This window comes from Mya arenaria, chromosome 17, assembly GCF_026914265.1.
Source record: "Mya arenaria isolate MELC-2E11 chromosome 17, ASM2691426v1".
NCBI lineage: Eukaryota > Metazoa > Mollusca > Bivalvia > Myida > Myidae > Mya > Mya arenaria.
In genome coordinates this window covers 38799423-38820661 of record NC_069138.1, presented here as the reverse complement: position 1 = coordinate 38820661, position 21239 = coordinate 38799423, and the positions used below count along the sequence as shown (strand labels likewise).

The 21239-nt window shown below is 32.5% G+C and overlaps 1 protein-coding gene across 1 annotated transcript; it reads right to left on the bottom strand.

Annotated features, from left to right (window-relative positions):
• Window positions 1–484: 484 nt before the first annotated feature.
• Window positions 485–21237, bottom strand: LOC128224211 (protein spinster homolog 1-like). Its single transcript, XM_052933981.1, has 12 exons — window positions 21207–21237; window positions 17708–17891; window positions 16664–16890; window positions 11111–11182; window positions 10221–10446; window positions 9219–9494; window positions 8516–8678; window positions 6338–6572; window positions 5442–5638; window positions 4937–5021; window positions 4507–4692; window positions 485–3804 (listed from the first exon to the last, which is right to left on the bottom strand). Exons 3-12 carry the CDS (start codon window positions 16713–16715, stop codon window positions 3602–3604), a joined length of 1695 nt encoding a protein of 564 aa, XP_052789941.1. The 5' UTR covers window positions 16716–16890; window positions 17708–17891; window positions 21207–21237; the 3' UTR covers window positions 485–3601.
• Between the last annotated feature and the right edge of the window lie 2 nt (window positions 21238–21239).

The window sequence follows — 21239 nt, the reverse complement described above, 5'->3', positions numbered from 1 at the left end:
CAAATAATTGCTATAACCAGTAAACATTGATACTTTTTATTTTGCAAGACCCCCATAATATTTGTATGATGATGAATATTACAATGAGAATATCAATGCAAAGTTTAACACAATATTCGAAACCAATATTATAAAATCAAACATGCCAAGGGATTGGGCCACAAGTTTTGCCAACATTAGTTATGACCCTCTCCCAAAACATCGCACTCTATTACCAAGAAAAAGTGTTTTATAAGCAAACATAAAGAGAGTATTATCTCAAGAATATTGCATTGTTGAAGTTGAAACATAAAAGACTAGAAATTGAAGAGATAGATGTGTGCCAGGAAGAAAGATCGAGAGAAGCTGGACTCCTGATACTGATTGTTAAATTAGTTAAAACTTTGGAGAGTCTGATACCTTTCCACAAGTAAGGTGTCCAAACGTTTTGGACATGCGTCGTATGTAATCTAATCCATGGGTCAGCAAAATGGAGACAGTTATATTGTATTCATTTTATTAAGTATGTAACCTTCTTTGACAGACAAAATATAATAAGTCTTGGCTTATAATAAAAAGAAAATATAAAATAAAAAAAATCATTTTTTATATCGTAACAAACATATTACATGTATCTATCAAAACCAACAGCAATAATATCACTACTGTTAACACATGTCATGATTGGAATATCATGGGTTAAGAACTGGCAAGCAATTTTTGCTTAAAAAAATGTATGAAAAATCATAGATATATAGAGTCATGTATGTTGAAATGTCAACTGGTTAGTTCTTATGTACATGTAGGTACATGTATAACAATGAACAAAAAGACAACCTACTGGTGTATAACAAAAAAGTGAAACATATAACAGTTTGAAGATTGAATACATAATCATTATGACCATAACTGATAGTCCATTCAAATTATGAGAATTATAATGTATCTTAACAATTTTATGGACATAGAAACTTTTAAAAAGACTCAATTTTACTGAGTCAGAAAAAATATCGAAAAATACGAGCTTGTGTGATATGTGAACAAAAGCATTGTAACAATAATAACACCTCATCACAAGTTCAAATACTAGTAAGAGCTTAAAGCGTTAGTTATAAGGTATTGAAAATTGAATATTTTAAGGGTTAATGTTACAAAAATCTGTTGAAATAATTATCTGCAAGATGCTGTTTGGCGTTTGTCAAAAGAAGAAGGCAACATAGAAATTTTAGAGTTTGAAAGTGCCAATAAAAATCTGTGAAGGTGTCCCTTTAAAATCGCTGAAATCAATACTTCACCATTGGAATGTTGATTTTTGTGAAATGTTGAGGCGATTGTTGAGAACTTTGTTTAAGTTAACAACGTGATTAACAACATCGTTGTCATCTATCAAACATTATTTTATGCTCATATATTTAAATATAAAAAAGCACACCTAGACAGTTGACTCAAATCTTGTTAGAAAAACAGCAGATCACAAGTGTTTTCATTAAAAAAAAATGCAGTAAAGATTTGAAAGTTGTTAACTTAAACAAAGTTCTGAACAATTGGCCATTTTTTCACTTAAGCATTATTGAATTTCAATCATAGACAAGGTCTTTTCTAGCAACCAGATGCTTTGCATTTTGCAGGTAAACCATTAAAACTATATTTATTCCTACATATTTATATGGTAAACAAAAACATCAAACACCAAAACAAAATTTCGATGTATATCAATAAATGTTTTATACAATATTACAAATTCATTTTTATAAGAAATTGAGAGTAAAATACATTTTGTGCATTAAACTAATAATATCACATAAAGATGATAAAACAGGCACATGATCAAAGTCATGTGAAATATCAACCTTCATAATACAATAAACAAAATATGTCATATGTTTTGTCAGAGCTGGTCGCCCATGATAACCTTTTTTATCACGATATGTTTGTACAACAAAATCCTTCTGATATAATACTTTGTAGGAAAAGCTAAATCATGAAAAATGCACAGTCAAACGTGAAAAAATAGTTATAACAATTATATAAATACCTTTGCTTGTCCTTTTTGGCTCATAGATGATTTGCGTTGGTTGCAAAATAATGTTCATTTTTTTTATCAACAATGAAGTAAAATGATCAGGAATTTATAATGGCTACATTATGAAGAAGTTCGAAAAATGAAAGTGTACTATACAAATGTTTATAGGTCTACAGAACATTATAATTCTAACAGTAGGGCTTCCATTAAGAATTTGAATCTGGAAGTATGAACTTCCTGTCCATCAATTTTGCATGTTTTTCACTGAAATGTGTAAGTTTAAGACTCCTGTATACAATATATTTTTCCACTATTTTTCCTCTAGTACCGGGTATGTTAAAAAATCCATTATAAATTATAAAATAATTTGCAACTTGATTTATATTAAACTTTAATGAATATTATAATAATTCATTTTACTTTAAGACTGATTGAAATTATGACCGAAAAAGTAATATTGGTAAAAGGTTTCGATATTTTAAACTTCCTAGCTTTCAACTTTGGAAGTTTTCTTCAAATTATAGAATTTTTTGTACTTCCAAGAATTCAATTTTAGAAGTTTGAACCCATTTCTAGGGAGTAATATACTTCCAAACTTCCTTTAACACAAGCCCCGACTGTTAGCCTAACAGTCTATCTGTAACAGAGATCACTACTGACTGAAATTCCCCATCTTGTGAAGAACTTAAATATCATAAATTTTACAACAAATGTTAGAAATGTGTTTAATTGAAGGAGTTTTAGGTTTCAACCACTAGATATATTAAGTTTTTGGTACTTAGAATCATATAAAAAGCTTTTTAAAAAAATAAAGGAAATATATGATTATCTAAAGCATTCAATTATAATAAGGCAGCAGGCCACACATGGTATTCTTCATTAGGGCAGAGGGGAGCTTCCAAAAAGGGCAGGGTGCAGCACCCTTCTATTTTTCATTAAATTAAACCCTAAATCCTGATAATTTAGTTAGAGATTTAAATTAGGCCTAGAGCAGTGTTAAGAGGCTTAGGCCCATGTTGAAACTGTTCCTTATTAACAGATCCATTTCTATACATTACTATTTTTAAATGCAAATGTCCAAATGCAACAATCAAACTTTACATTTGTATGATTGTCTGACACTAAATGCTCTTATCCTCATTTCAGTATTAATCCGGAACTTTACCAATCTACCAGTAAACAACTGAATACTAAAAACAACTGACAACCTTTAAATGGAACTGTCTTATTTGAAACTGTGATGAATTTCTTCAACAATCTTGGAACTGATTCTATTAGAACTTAATAATGGGATTATAATTTATCATATTATTCTATTAAATCATCATGAAAATACTACCAAATTACTGTGAAGTAACATAGCTAAAAAAATGGCTGCTTCAGTTCATCACTCAAACCAACCATATGTATATGTAGGTTCATATTCTATCTTTTAAGTAAAGCTTTACCTAAGTCATTTATATATATAATATATATGTACACAACAGTCATGGTTTTAGTGCTGACCATGTACATACAACATGATGAAAACTGCACAGACAGTTGGACTACATGTTTGATTAACATGCTCTGAGGTTACCACCAAAAGTTCTACAATTTTTAATTCGTGGGTGGTTTTTCTGAATCTTGATAAGCTGGGTTAGCCTCGCCTGGCATTTTGCCAAGCGCTTTACTGGAGTCTTGCATGTTCACGTATTCCATGAACTGCATCCGCTTCTGATCTCGTTTCAACAGGAACATCGCGGGAATGAACAACACCGCCCCGGCTACGTACAACCCTGGGTAAAGGATGTACAAAGCACCTGAAAATATACAACAGACTGGGTTTGTTAACTTTGAACATGAAATATAATGAAATGAGACATTCAAGTTTTAATTTGAGTCGAGAAGGTGTATAACATACAATGAAAGTTTTGTAGTATTTTTCATTTAACTTATATGTATAACTTAAGCATATATATTGGTTCAAACGCTTATGCAGCATAAGCGTTTGAACCAATATAATATATATGGTAAAAGCTTAAACAAAATATAAAAAAAAATATACCGTAAAAAATGTTGCAAACAAAAGCAATTTATTTTTGCTTTCTGCAATTTGTAACTTAAGGAATACAATCCCAAATAATAATCAAATCTAATAATGATTGCGTCTCTAAATTATGGAGGAAACAAAATAATGTCACTCCCTTCCTCTACCATCTATAAGTTCTACAATAGACACGCCCATATCACCATATCATTCTATTCCAACCAGTTATTAAGTGCTATAACATAGTTGGCCAATCCAAAATTATGTACTATAATATAAGAATAGTATCCCAATAACTAGAACTCCACAATTCATTTCAAGACACAAAGGAGGATTTCCCAAACTGAAAATTTTTCATACTTTTAGTTCTTGTCTATAGAGAATTTGGGAATTGTTTTAACAGACCAACTCAAATTTTACCAGACCTGGCTGGGGGGCCAAACAGGTTTCTGAACTCCACAATTCTATGCATTACCTCTTAATGACTGCGACTTGGTGTATCCACCATTTTCAAAAGCCTGCTGGATGGGCGGCACAAGAAGGGGCATATTTCCTCCGATGTTGCTGATGATGAAGAGATACACAGCCACTGCCGATGTTCGAATATTGCTCGGAATCATCTCTACCACAATTGCCAGCGTAATGCCGATCCACATCTCGCCTACAGGAAGTATTTAAATCAAACATTAGAACTTAATTCTAGTAACTGTATACCCCGGTATGTCTTATCATTAATATATTTTACAGAATTTTAATTGTGTCTCAAAGTTAAAGTAACGGGCTTAGGGTGTAAAGGTACATTTTTTTGTAAAGGACTTCCATACCAAAACATGTTTTTACATCCAGTTTGCATACAATGACAAATAAACAACATTAATCACGGCATTGGTAAAGTTCTTTCTTACCAAACAAGTATGTTGGGATCTGGCAGATATAAGCCCAAGGGGGACTCAAGAACAACGTCCCTGCCGCAAATGGTGCTGCCACCAGCTGAAGAAGTGGACAATCAATTATAGGAAATCATTAAATCTTTCAACAATAAGACCAGTTAGTTGTAATTTTATTAATGTAGGAAACTGAATGACTATATGTATCAACATTTATCAAATGGGCAATGACGCAAATGATCTATATAATTTCACATATATCTCTCATTTAATTCCAGAGAATCAACAAATACCCATTTCTGAGACATTGATTCTCAATTTTAATTGATATAAAGGTAACTTATTCAGTGTGTGTATACCCAGTGATAAATTGCTTCATAAATGCTACTTCATAATTTATCACGTAATATACAAACACTGTTATTTAGCAACTAATATTTAGTCTCTTGTTAAAGATTTTATCTTTATATATTATATAATTGGAAAATAATTTACTTGAATTTTTTTTTTAGAGATAACTTACCAGACTGAATATAACAACTACCACTCGAGCATATATTCCTCGCCCCTTGACCACCCTGTCAGAGATGAACCCACCAACCGCCACCCCGAGACTTCCACCGACTATGGGAATCCAGCCCATGTACTTTGCGATATCTTCTTTTGTCTGGCCAATACCGGTGAAATAAGGTTGGGTGTTGTAGGCAAATACATAGCCAGCTGTAAAAACCAACAAACATTGAAATTGTGTGAAACTAGTCTGGTACTGGTTTGTGTCATAAATCTATAGCAGCTATGGTTTATTAACAGCGAGATTTTTGGCAGTGCAATTATTTCCAGTACCTCAGGATCGCGTAAGTATGGTTAGCGATGGCTTAATGGTTAGCGTATCAGACTCTGGATCTGGAGTGTCATGGGTTTGATCCCCAGTTTGGGCTTTGCTGATGATAGTCCTGGTTATCTCCAAGAAATGGTTAATGGTTCTATAACATGCACATAGCATTATTTCATATTTTAAAACTGTACATATTTTTGTGGCTAGAAATCCCTACAGGGCTTTTTCACTACAGATTTTATTCATCACTTGGATAAATAAAAAGGCCAAATACTTACACTTGTGCATAATTTCAAAATTTTGTCAGGCATCAAAATGTAACATTGTTGCCAAAGGCAGAATGAACATCAGAGGCCCATTTCAATAAGGTATCTTAGTTGTGAACCTTAAACAGCTTAAGAGTGCCAGAAAGCTACCGACAGAATTTATGTAATATGTGTCCTGTATGTGACATTTTTGTTGAAAGCCTGTAAATTTACGATCATAAGCATTAATATAATCTTTGTTGAAACAGGGCACTGATACCTTGCAGTTGCAAAATTGTATGCATTTATCAAAATAAATAAAGTAATCTGTTGTCTTACCAGCATTTCTTACAGATCCTGCCAAAATAGCCAACATGAGGGATGGGGCAAGGAATGGCTTCAAAATGGTCCCGAGCCTCTGACATACCGACGCTTTTGGCTGTTCGCTCTGGGTGTCTTTTTGTTCTGACTGCATGGAAGCATTCTTTCTCTCTGGTTCCTTAACAGTAACGAAGATTAGCAACCCCATCAGGATGCCGGGAATTCCTGATATGAAAAAGGACCAGCGCCATCCCTGAAAAAGATCAGATGTTCTTGTGAAAGGATTGTACATGTACATGTACTAATGTATGTAATGTCTTTTTCATAAGTCTTGAGATTTAAGCACATTCGTGACATTAATTTTTATGATACTAAAAAGATGGTTATATGAATCACTTCTGTGCACAAGAGAAATGCACTTCGTTAATTGTTTAGTTAAATCTGAATTTGAGATGTCATGGAGTCACTAATAAATTATCAATAATGATTAGATCCTGACTCTTTTGGAAGTAAAGCAGCCAATTTGTAAATAATACTCATAGCTTCGTAAACTTTTAATTTGCTCCAATATGTGATTGAGTCAAATGACCATTGTTTATGTAACAAAAATAAACTAGTAATCGAATATTGACTTTATCCAATTCACCTTTAACTTAAAATAACATTCATAAACAAGTTTTTCAACAAATAAATCAGTGTTCAATTGTATACAAGGTAAGCTGTGCAAAGAAATGATTGAATGTTGTTTTCGCAACATCGCAAGCAAACAAAACGAGGACAAGCAAATCAGTGTTCAAAATACCTGAAATACTGGCAGGCAGAGGTTAAAAGAAAACTTCTTACATGTAAAGTGTATGACTGAAATGGTTTAGAGGGATACAGAAATAAGCAAGCGAAAGCCAACACTTGTCTGAACATTGCCACGTTTTAACCAAGGAAATAATATGACAACTTTTTTCAAGGATATCTAGAGATTGCTTCTTTAAAAAAGCGCTAGTATCCCCTATTGTGTTGTTGTAGCTGAGAAAAAAAAAAATCTTTAATTTGGACTGGAAATGAACCAACAGTGAAGTTTGGTTTATTCACCCGTATTAAATATTGAACATCTACTGCGACCTTGGCCTTTGACCTACTGAACTCAAAATCAATAGGGGTCATCTACTAGTCATGACCAACTAGCATACCAAGTTCCTGGGTGCAAGTGTTCTTTATTTATTGAGTGAAAACGAAGTGTGACGTACAGACTGACGGACTGACTGACTGACTGACTGACTGACGGACAGGGCAAAAACAATATGTCTCCCCATGAATGGGGTGAGACATAATTGGATTGGTTACACAAATGTGTATCACCATGGTGAACATTTGTATTGATTTCCATGTTTATATCTTGAACTATGTTTAAAACTATGGCTAAATTTGTTTGCATGACAACCAGGCCACTGACGACACCAAGGATTTTATGATGCCTCAGGTTTTTTGTTTGAAAAAACAACTACATGTATGACAAGCTAAGCATTAGCCTAGCGTAAACATGTAAGCAATTACCAATCCAGTATAGCAAGAAAAGATAACCAATCTAAACATTCTATCCTTTCATAAGACTTGGTGAACAGAAACAAGACCACGGAATGCACGTATTTGTTCGTCTGTGGCAGTAACGTTTTTCTTCCAAAAATGTGCATTACTCAAAATTTATTGAAGTTACAGTTATGGGCTTTACTAAACAGGTACATTTGCCTTTGTAAACTTGTGAACTTGTTTTATTTGAGTATCTTGAGCAGTTTTAGAGTTATAGCCTAGGTTAAACATTTTGCATGACACCAAAGAAGCCAATGCAATATTATGCTTATTACTCTGAATGTAGCAAAAGCAGACGTGCTAAACATACAATGGGCTGATTGTTCAGAATTATATCAAAGTGAACACAATAATATTGTGAATGGCATCGTTGTTAACTATGAATGTTGAAATATTTAATGATGTGCTCAAATATTTAAATAAAACAAGTGCCACTGAAACAGAAGTCTCAGATTTTGTTAGAAATACTGCAGATCAAAAGTGCTTCCATTACTATAACCAGTGCAGTAACTATTTTAAAGTTTTCAACGATGATCTGAACAACATTGTTTACTCAAACAAAGTTCTGAACAATCGGCCCAATATTTTCAAAATTAGTCAATGCAGAACACTAACCTGTCCATTAATGTTGGCAGCTGTGATAAGGTTACCGAGGGCGTAGGACAAACTGTAACCCATGTATATTCCCCAGTTGTAAATTCCCAGGGCTGTTCCCCTCAGCTCTGTCGGGTAAATATCAGTCAACATGGACGCTACAAATGGTGTACAGCCAGCCTCACTAAAATTATGACAAATTATTTTTTACTTATTGATTACAGTCACATAAAGAACCAGTACTTCATGAAAGTAAGTATTTGTACATATTCTCAATTCTTTAAAAACAAGACCAAATTAAACATTGTAAACTGCACTGTCTGTAGATATATGTCAGCATGGATGCTACAACACAGAACAGCCTGCCTGTTTGCTGAATGTATGATTAATTAATCTAATTTTTAAATCAAATTCTCTGCAATATGAGCTTATTTTTGTTTTGAAACAACTTCAGCAATTGTAGCATCTGCCCATCTCTATACTGTACTGTTAATCAGCCTACATTGTATACCTCTGATTAATAGTTTAGAATGCTTGACAATGCATGCAAGCAATTTCTTCCTCACACATTGCACAAAATGTTGTATGTTGTCCTCAAGAATAAATATCTTCAGTTTATAAGAATGAACTTTAAATTCTTGACTCAATACTTTTGAAAATGAAAATGCAAGTTTATTTCAGTTTCCTCACAAAATGAAATGTAGCTTTACACTATTTTACCTACCCAAACCCAAGTCCAAATCTGAGCAGGACAAGCTGCCAGTATTCCTTTATAAACCCTGTCAGAAGTGTCATCACAGACCAGAGTATAAGACACGCTCCCAACATCACCTTTCGGTTGTATTTGTCTGCAGCAAAACTGATGAATATTCCGGCAAACGTGTAAATGACAATGAATACAGGTCCTGCCACAATTTGGTACTCAAATCCTTGCCCATTGTAGTCCCACTTGCAGGGATTTATCGCTTCACTTCCGTTGCCATAGGTTTTGGCAAAGCAGCTGAAAATAATAAAAACATAATGTCAAAACATAAAAATGCATTGTCCATCAAATGTAAAAAAAAACTCAAGTAAGTATCTGTTTCAAACCAAAACAGTTGATGCTCATGTTAACAGTTTTAAAAGGCAGTCAATCAAGTTCATATTTGATTTTTTTTATACAACTTAACCTTACTTTATATTTTGCAAGGAAGTCATTAAGATCTTAAATTATACAAAAGTTTCATTAACACTGTAACATTCTGAATGAACTAGGGATGCAAACAAATGGCAAAATTGATATTCGAATATTCAGTAATTATTTTGATCGAATATTCGATAACCAAAATGAAGCTTTTAGAAGTTGTAGTAAACTATTTTTATTTACTTTAGTAATAGCCGGGGCTATAGTGTAAAATTAAGGGGACTGTTTATAGTACCCGACGATATGGCACTTAATGACAAATGAAATGAGTATAGTGTATTATCATCAAGTTTATGCATCTGGCATTAGGGGCCAATTGTTGTAAAAACAAAACAAACAGATCTATACACAACAACACAGTTGTAGGCAAAAGGTTTCTTAATTTTTTTATTCAACAAAAACATAGAATACGGATTTTGACCCATTTGAATTCCAAACGTTTAATAATTAAATATTCAAATAATCGTTTGCATCCCTATAGAATGAACATATTTACCAAGCAGACAGATATTTAGATATATCAAAAACATGAAATAACCAAACCTTTTGGTATCCTTGGCATCCTCACATTTTGCACCATCAGATATTGCATCATTACTAGAGTAGTTTGAGAGCAGCATGCAATCCATGTCCCCAAACTTCAGCTCCTGAGACATTGGCTTGATGGTGATGGCTAGCATGTAGCGGTCAAGCTGATTTAGGAGGTAGGTGATCAGGAATATGATCAGGGTGTAAACCTGATATATGCTTATCTTCTGCCAAAACATCTCTGAAATTGGGAGGATAAGATCTTACAGAAATGCTTCAATATCTGAGGGTATTATTGATCAATAACATTGTACCAAAAACCAAATTTCAACACTCACCAATTTAAGACTTACCATTCAAAATGAATAGCATAACTTTTGTGATAACATCAGGGCCACAACCTGATACCAATACTCATACCTTTTTCTCAATTAACCAAGGGACATCACTGAACAAATATTTTCAGCCTCCTTCCAGACTTCTTACACATATGCATATTAATTATCATCATTATTTGTAAAAGTGTGTAGTAATGAGAACAAGAGTGGTCTAGAGGTTTAAATGTTAGCCTCTCACCCAAGACGTTGTGGGTTCAATCCCCATGAGGAGTACTTTCTCATGGCGTCTCCAAACGGACCTGAGTGTGGTTCTTTAAATCATCAGCTTTTGCACAATCAGACTAAGAGAAGTTATTATAAACTTAATGTACCAAGTTTCATGTGCATATCTTGAACTAATTTTTTCATTAAAGTTTTCCCACAACACCAACAACCATGAAAACAAAAAACTTGTCAAGATGATGCCGGAAAGTTTATGATTACAACTCGACACTGTTTCTTTGAGAAAAAGACAAGCTTAAAATCATCAGCATCAATAATCTTGATGAGTAAACATCAAAATCTTACTGTTTTCTTCGTCTGATTCCTCGATGGACTTTTGAGACTGGTTCTTCAGTAACTGCTGTGTTTCACCAGATGCTGAAAGATTATTTCCTCTCATAATTCTTTAAAAAGAAATACACTGTCACAATGTGCTTGAAACAAAATATAATAGTCACATATAAGATATGTTGTTGTTGTTGCTGCTCTTGTTGTAAAGTAAAATTTTAAAGCAACACTAAATGACACTGATTTTCAATTTAAAGTTGCATAAGTGGTCCTGTTATCTGATCATGTGAAATGCCTCTTCGTTTTTTTTCAGGGAGATAAATTATTTTGTGTACAGTTACAAAAAAAAAATCTTCATAACGTGACATTTCATTGCATTATTTTTCCCTTCAATTCCACAATTTATGTTCAAGTTTATTGCTCATTATTGCTAAACAATAGTTATAAAGTTAATAATTATTATACCTAGTTCATGTATATTTAATTTCATAAGAAGTCACATGTGAATATAGTTATGAAAATCAGTACACAATTCAATTTATGTTGGATAAAATTATCAAAGTTATCTTTATCATGAATTATAAAATGGTGTGACAAATGTATATCATTCAAAGTTTTAAATTTAAAATGTATTGACTGCAGCAATTTCTTAAGATAAATTTATGAATTAAATAAACTTATGAATACAAATGCAGTCATAATCAACCAATATTTAATATCAAAATAAATACGTAAAATTACTATATAAAATAAAAACATACCTTTTAGCGATGGGTATATATGTCTATGGTGCAGATTATTTTATAATATGAATTTTAGAAATAAAAAAGATTATGTAATCTTGACCTACATGTAATGTAGGGCAGGACTTTCTGATAATTTTTATTAAAACCTCAGTAAAGGGGTCAAAACCATAGTTTTCCTAATAAATGCTCCATCAATTTCATTAAAAATAAGAAGTAAAACCTGTCATAAGATTATGGTGTGTAGTGTGTACTTCAAAAGCCAACAGAACATTCAATAATAAGATAATTTGTGTTTCTCAAAGAAAAGAAAAACTGGTATGTAAATCCCTTTTTTCTAAGATGCAGTATCAAATTTAACAATATATATATAAATAAATACTCTAGGATGAATTACATCTTATCTTTTTTCATTTTCAAAATATGTATTTTATATTCTTTCTTTCATTAAAGTGTCTATACACTATAGTACAGCCTTCTGGTATGTCTATACACTATAGTACAGCCTTCTGGTATGTCTATACACTATAGTACAGCCTTCTGGTATGTCTATAAACTATAGTACAGCCTTCTGGTATGTCTATACACTATAGTACAGCCTTCTGGTATGTCTATACTCTATAGTACAGCCTTCTGGTATGTCTATACTCTATAGTACAGCCTTCTGGTATGTCTATACACTATAGTACAGCCTTCTGTTATGTATATACTCTATAGTACAGCCTTCTGGTATGTCTATACTCTATAGTACAGCCTTCTGGTATGTCTATACTCTATAGTACAGCCTTCTGGTATGTCTATACTCTATAGTACAGTCTTCTGGTATGTCTATACTCTATAGTACAGCCTTCTGGTATGTCTATACACTATAGTACAGCCTTCTGGTATGTCTGTACACTATAGTACAGCCTTCTGGAATGTCTCTACACTATAGTACAGCCTTCTGGTATGTCTGTACACTATAGTACAGCCTTCTGGTATGTCTGTACACTATAGTACAGCCTTCTGGTATGTCTGTACACTATAGTACAGCCTTCTGGAATGTCTGTACACTATAGTACAGCCTTCTGGTATGTCTGTACACTATAGTACAGCCTTCTGGTATGTCTATACTCTATAGGACAGCCTTCTGGTATGTCTATACACTATAGTACAGCCTTCTGGTATGTCTATACTCTATAGGACAGCCTTCTGGTATGTCTATACACTATAGTACAGCCTTCTGGTATGTCTATACACTATAGTACAGCCTTCGAGTATGTCTATACACTATAGTACAGCCTTCTGGTATGTCTATACACTATAGTACAGCCTTCTGGTATGTCTATACACTATAGTACAGCCTTCTGGTATGTCTATACACTATAGTACAGCCTTCTGGTATGTCTATACACTATAGTACAGCCTTCTGGTATGTCTATACACTATAAAATATGACTACCAGAATTGTACAGCCTTCTGGTACTTGAGTCTTATTTTTTTTTCCAATTTCATCTACAGTGTAAGTACAAACTTATAGTAAAATTTTATTACTTGCAATATTTAAAAAATATATATAATGAAGAATGATCAATAAAGCAAAAATAAAATACTAACTTTCTTAGTGTTGAGCACCAAATACCTCTACACATATTAGCTAAGTGGGCATGTGTGAGCTTTTAAATAAACTAATCAGTGACAAAATAGAAATTTGGCAATTTTAACCTGCTTTATTGATTTTTGGTTGTTTAAGATCATGCTTTTAAATAATTTAATGTGAATTTCTCTGACGATCTTATAGGCAACACTAAGATGATACAAACTGAAGTGGCTGTCAATTGTCATGCTTTTAGGTCATAATTTTTTTTTCGTCTATTAAACCTCACAATCTCTCTCAAATAGCTTTCCTCTTTTATGTTAAATATGGTAAAGTAATAACTTAAGTGGCTCTCTTGCCTCAAAATGTCCACACAACCACACCATACAGAAATGTAGCAACCAAACTATTATGTACTGATTTAGCTATCCTAATAATAGTAGTTCTACTTTAATTAACACAATGTCTTAAAGTACCACACAAGAACATAAGGTGAGTTTGAAGTTTTCTTCTATTTCAATACTTTATATTTTTACATTCTTTATGAAGGTTTTAAATGTGCAGAATAAAGGTTGATGTCAGAATTATTATTCTTAGTTCTAATGCATTATCATTTTTAACACATTTGGCTTAAGTGATTAACAAAAAAAGCATATGATTTAGCTAAGTACAGATAAAGATATTTATCTGAGGAATTTGTGGCCATGTTGTTTTTAGATGGATAGATAAATAATCAATTGATAATTAATTAATTGAAAAATGAAAAATGATTAACGCTTATACTTTTCTATCTGTACCTTAATTATATGCTTTTTTTTACCTAATATAGTATCACTAAATTCAAACAAGTTTAACATAATAATGCATTAAAATAAAAATTTGGCATCGATCAATATTGTGTGCCTTTAATCTAATGAAATTAGCTCCTATAATTATCTTCCAAGTAATTTCCATTTGAACAACATTACCATATGGGAGTTACTTCATGCTTTCATTTGAATTATAAAATTTAAAAAATACATATATATATTTTACATATCAGCCAAAATAAAATGAAATTTGTTCAAAAAATGTATTACATAGTAAAAGTTAAATTCTCATTGCTCATTTGATATTAAAACTTAATTATAGCTAAAATATCTGAAAAACTTTTTGTCATTGATGTTATTGAATAAACATACTTTTATTCTAAAATCACTTTTAGATTTCTTTTAAATTGACTAGGAACATTTTATGAAATCAACTTAACCACTTAAGATGGTTTATGCATACTGGCCTCATGTTCTATATAAGTGTACCTTTAAACTGAACCTTATATCACATGTTGAACAGTGTGATGGATGTTGACAATCACTTATCAGGGGTAATAAATTGATTATAACTGTAGCCTACCAAGGCCAAACCAAATTGTGAGATGATATTGGGTTAAATGATGCACCTCTTTCCATCAAGGGAAGATATCTAAGTTGCCAAACAGGAAACGGGGCGTTTTTACCTCCTTAATACAAAAATATACCAAAGACCACAATTTGGCTATTCCCCAATATTGAATAATGTTAATTATATTATTTTTTCCCCCAATTTTTTTATATTTTGAATCCCAAAAATTATCCTTTTTTTTTTATTTGATAATGGAATCTTTGTTTGTGCTGGTAAAATACTTGGGCCAAAAAATGTTTTTTGTTTCCACTCGCATCTAAAACAAATAATAGAGTTGGTAGATAGGTACAGTAGGTAGGTAGGGATGAATTTTTTTTAATCAGGATTCTTAACCAAACCGACCTATATCAGGGTATATCCCTATTGTAGAAAATTTTAGATATAAAATGGTCAGACTTTAACATGTTCACTCATTAATGAACATTTTTTAGGATTTTTTAATAACGAAAATAAACACTACAGCAAAAGAAAGTGTAGGGCAAGGTTGAAAAAATGGGTTTTTTATTAAAAAAACTCTTTTATCATCATGATGAAAAATACGTAAAACAATAAACAGTGTATATTTGGCCCTTAGTGGTTCGACATAGTACTCTGAATGACCCGTTCAACTCATCTTATCTTTTAACAAGATAAACTGTAAGCTATGTTACATACTGTTTGATGCACTATTAAATGACCTTTAATCATCATCATGTCTCACAGCCTGTTATTTTTTTCAATCATGAATAAGACATTGGAATAGCATTCCATATTTAATTTTTAACTTGTATAAGAGTCATTGAATACAGGATAAGAAATCAGTGGCTGTATGTTGTGCCATGTTTGCTTAAGTCTAATGTTTAAGGCCTTTAACCAATCGGTAACGACAATTAGTGTCGGCAATGGAACTTTTTGCAAATGTTTCTTTAATGTTTCTTCTGATGACTTTCATAAATCTAGGCCACGTATTCTTTACTCTTAAAATGAGATGTAAAAAAAAGATATTTGCTAAATATGATGGATTTTCCAGTTGTTTAACAATACATTCCGTTAATTTGTGTTTCTTATACAAAAAATATAATTTTTCCAAATACTTGAAAATAAAACACAGCTGATTATTCATAGATAAATAGTTTAAAATTGTGTTTCTTTGGTACAATGACCAATATGTTAATTTAAATTTATGAAAATAAGAAAACAATGCATGTTATAAATGGCCTCTCACAAGATTCACATGGAAATTTCCTGTTTGTGACTTTAAAGCAACTGTGCACCAGATAATTTGCAAGAAAAAAAGAAAATTGTCGAAAACTGTCATAAACTTGGTATTAATGTGTACAATGCATTGAAACTTACTAACTGTAGTTTAGCAGTTATTTCAAATTTTTCCATTAAAAAAGATTAAAAGATATGTCTACCTAGTAGAATTCATTCCTTTTAATATGCGTGATTGGCTAGTCAGTGTTATCACGTGATATTACCGAGTTAGGTATATAGCTTAATTATGTCACCCGATTAGAGTAAGCTGTCGTAGCTCAGTGGATATGATGCTGGACTGCAATTTTGGCGACACGGTTTTTAACCCGGTCTCCGACACAATTTTACATTTTGGTACTCTTTTTTTTACAATTATGATATCAAAGCGTAACACATTCTATTAAATAATTGTCCTGAGATTCGTTACAGAAATAAATATTTGGGGTTGCCAATCTGGTGTACAGTCCCTTTAAGCCATAAAAAAGCATAGATATAATTCATATATGACAAATACATTTTTTTTTTGGAAATAAATGTCATAAATCTTAGTCTGCACAAGTTTGTAAAAATACATACCTGGAGCCACCATTACATCGTTGACATTGCTTTGTTCTTCGGTGGACGCCATTTTCTCTCTTTCTTCTGGTTACAATGGAGGGTTAGTAGCGAGATTCAAATATTTCTATAAGATTCCTAGTCCTGGAGATTCAGTGCTTGTCAATGAGTATTATTTCTAGCACATAAGTTCTTGTAGATTCACTGTCTCATTCATGTAGACTTGTACCCGCATTCCCTGAGTTTAGCTGTGAAAATAAAATATATGAATGATTAAATAAGAATTATCAACTTATACAAGAATAACGCATAAAGGTACAATCACAATCATTAAGCTAGACATTATGATATAAAAGCATCAATAAAAACAAACAAAAAAACTTGTCAAACTATGTACAGTTGTCTGGTTAGCATAGTAAAGCGTCCCAGGTTCGATTCCTGGCCTGACCATATTTGAGTTGGGTTGGTGGTCACCATGCCATTCACAAGTTGGTCTTCTCTGTTTCACCTAAACTACAAGATCACACTCTTGCACCAAATCATGTCAATGAGAAAGACTAAAGCAAAAGGTAAGTTAACGTTCTTCACAATCTTTGAAAAAAATGAGTTAAAATTTAAAAAATCAAGGTACAGCTACAAAATAGTATATGGTCATAAATGACTACCAACACAGTCATAAACATCTATGTAGCTGTTTAACCAAAAGAATAACTGACCGCCAGTCATATATCAGCAGGATACCATTTCCGCAGTCACAGTTCATTTTAGACATTACATAACCACTACATCCATAGTACTTACACATTCTCTTTGTTTGTATGATATTTGAATTTTTAATGCATACTGTATTTCAAAGGCAAAATATTACAGAGCCCTGCAGCATATATTGATTTAAGATTATTGTACATATCAAAATGCCTATCCAACAAAATTACTAATCATGTGATAAGAAACTGCTGCTGTTCTTTCTTAATCAATATAAATTATTGAAACTAATTCACCCAATTATGACTTTCCATAATGTTTGAAATGATATCTTTGTAATAATGAACACTAATTTCTTACTCAGTAGCTGGATGACTCTCGGCACAAGCTATTAACACAATGGCTTGATAGCTTTTACCAAGTGGCAGGATTTGCAACTTGAACCTTGGCTGTTTAACTTTGGTCAATCACTGCTTTCAGCGTCTGGACATTGTTGTTTTGTTGTCTTATCTGGTATCTGGCAAATGGGAGAAATGTTGAATCTCTGAAAAAAAAAATGATAAAAAATATTTCACAGGACAATAAAAAGGTTTAGACGCAATTAAATGGCGTAAGACGGGATACAGCTACTAGTACTACAGCTTTTATCTTAAATAAAAGTATCAAAACTCTGTTAAATAGAATATATAACACAGTTTATATTAAAAATAAAACATTGTGCTAAAATTCATTCTGTAATAAGGGACTTAAGATTGTCCAATAAACTATGGCCAAAGTCTAAGCTATATTTCACCACAAACCATGTATGTGAAATATGTCAGACTTTCTGCATGAAACAAGGCTATGGTTAAAAAGGATACATGTATGCTACAAGAAAAGGTACAAATTTGCAAAAGGAAGTGCAAATTGGAAAATATTACTTTTCAAGTTTTTTTTTTTGAACATCCAGTTATACATTTGGCAACTGAAAGGAGTTAGTTGTGGACAGAAGCACAATCATCAACACTTCAGTTCAATATGGAAAGGATTTGTGTCAAGCCACACAATGATTGGTAGAGAAGGGCAATTTGGACAAGAAGCAGTCACAGACTGCCAAATCACCCATCGAAATAAACACAGAAGAATCTTCAGTGTATGATACAAAAACAGGAAAAGTCATTAGAATATGCTTCAGAATATTTTTTTTTCATAATAATGAAAAAAGAGTGATTATTTTAATTAACAGGTACTTAAAACAGAGTTATCATGTTTCATTGCTCTACTACTCATGGTTAAGGCTTGAAGTCCTTACCTAATTTAATTTTTGTCTATAAAAGTGCATTACTCCAAAAGTCTTTAAGGCTAAAAGACTTTTGGAGTCATGAACTTTTATAGACAAAAAATAAGTACAAATTTGAACAAAGGGCAATAACTCTAAAACACCAATATGGTTCCTTAACATGCCTTTCTACTTAATAAGATATCTGATATAAGATGTATCAGTAGAAGGCAAATGGTAATGTGGCATTATTATGGACAGGTTGAAATATTTGATAACATGCAAAAATATAAGCAAATTTGGATTACACGCTGCGCTTGTGCATATTGCACTGACTGTCTATTATTCAAGTTTCATTCAAGTCTTAATAGTTTTTAAGTTATTCTCCAGACAAGGGTGTGACTGATGGATGGACAAGGCAGCAACCATTATATATTATGCTTTCCAATCATGAAAAATCTTAGTGAAACAGTATGTTGAGAGCAATTTGTAGCACAACTGCCATGATGGAAATTACTGCAACATATTGTTGCTAAGGGAAAAAGAGTGGTATGAAATACAGATATTGATATATATTGGTTATATTAGCTACATCATTAAATGTATGCCTAAGGTATTTTTCAACAATTTGTATTTTATTTCTCAATTCTTTATTATTTTGCAGTTTCTCAGGCATTGAATATTTTATTCTTCTCTGCTTTCCAATTAATCCTTGTGTTCCCAGTGAACCATTTCAGACTAGCAATTGTTAAAATTGTCTTGGGGGAGGAGGACCCCAAAATCCCCCTTACCCTTAAACCAAATAAATTTTGGGTCTGTGGGAGGGGCAAGTGTACCGCCCTAGATGTTATATTTAGGATTCTACGATCTATTTAACCTTGTAGTCCCTGTGAGAGGTTCCTTATATGAAAGAATGTCAATTCAGATGGTAATACAAGGCAGTCCAAAGGATGGCTATATTCCCCCCTCCATTGTTTTTTAGATCATTTTGTTTATCTCAATACTTACATAATGAAATTGATGAGATCCAGGAAAAATGTTTATGTTATCACAACAAAAGTTTCCATTAAGTAGGTCACTCAATGAGATCCATTTGTACCAAGTTATATGGTAATCCATAAATGCATAATAAGTTATAGCGCAGACACAAGCTTGTGTACTTGACCTTTAAATGTTTTGTGTGACCTTGACCTTTGAGGTATAGACCCGGGTCATGGTCACTGCACATCATCTCAATGAGGACAACATTAATTTGTACCTAGTTATATGGAAATCCATCAATAAATAAGAAAGTTATAGCACGGACAAGAGCATGTGTACTCTGACCTTTAAATGTCTCAAGTGACCTTGACCTTTGAGGTATGGACATGAGTCAAGGTCACTTCACATGTTCTCTATGAGGACAAAATTTGTACCAAGTTTATAATACTGTAATCTATCAATGCATATGTAGGTTATAGAGAGGACATGAGCATGTGTACTCTGACCTTTAAAGCACAGATTGAACGTTTTGACAACTTTATTATTGTTTGTCTTGGCGTCTTGGAGTGAGCTAATTTTTGCAAAAATCCATGGAAACCAGTGATATAAGACTGCTGACAAAAAATTAGATCGCAGATTTTTATATATAAGTTAAAAAAATAATGTTTAATGCATTTGTCTTAAACCTTAGTAACAGTTTAAGCCATAAAACATTAACTTTCGAACGGAAACAAGCAAATCTGCCATCTGATCTTTTGTCAGCAATCTTTTATCATTGGTTTGCAGAAATTTACACAAAAGTTTGCTCTTTCAAAGACAAAAAATAAAAAAAGTTGTAAAAATGGTTAATCTGTGAAAGTGCAGCATTATATGTCTTGTGTGACCTTGACCTTTGAGGTATGGACTTGGGTCAAGGTCACTGCATATTGTCTTAATGGGGACAACATTTGTACCAAGTTATATGGTAATCCATAAATGCATAAGTAAGTTATAGCCTGGACACAAAATGTTACGGACAATGTGCATTCCTATTATCCCCTCCCCACTCCATGGCGGGGATTAGTTAGAACACAGGGGTTTGAAATAGGTAAACTTTACAAAGCCCATTTTCCAACAGGTCTCTTGCCCTGGAATCGTTAAGGTCGAAAATTTTACTGCTACACATGTGGGAAACAAAACACATATTAATTTCAAACACATTAGAATTAAGAAGGAAACCTGATCAAAATTGACAAATTTTCGGAGAGACATAAAACCATGAAGGGAAATTCATTTCAATTCTTGTGTCCTTCACCATCCCTATTGAATAGTCCACCTAAATGGCCGTCTTTTGACAATTTTATGACAACTCAAGGCAATGAATAATAAGAAATGTCATTAAAATATAAAAAAAAAATTAGTTCCTCATTGCATGATGACTCACTATCATTTTATCGTTTATGACATATCATCAGCTGATTAAAAGAATAATACATTTTGAAGTTCAGGATATAAGAGATGTCAGATCACGAAATGAAACGAATTGAAAAATAAGTTAAAACTATATCAAATGCAAATGGTCGATGTCTTTAAACAACAACAATAACAGATAAAAGATGTATACGCATTATAAAATGTTACCTAACATCTGTATCCGGAAGTACTGTATTTGTT

Bases quoted from the DNA above. Each gene is read 5' to 3' on its own strand.
- LOC128224211 (XM_052933981.1), bottom strand. From the start codon at position 16,715: ATGGCGTCCACCGAAGAACAAAGCAATGTCAACGATGTAATGGTGGCT. The intron at 10,447-11,110 runs GTAAGATTTTGA...TCCCAATTTCAG, and splicing joins GGAATCAGACGAAGAAAACA to AGATGTTTTGGCAGAAGATA. The intron at 3,805-4,506 runs GTAATGCATAGA...GTATATTTTCAG, and splicing joins CAAGTCGCAGTCATTAAGAG to GTGCTTTGTACATCCTTTAC.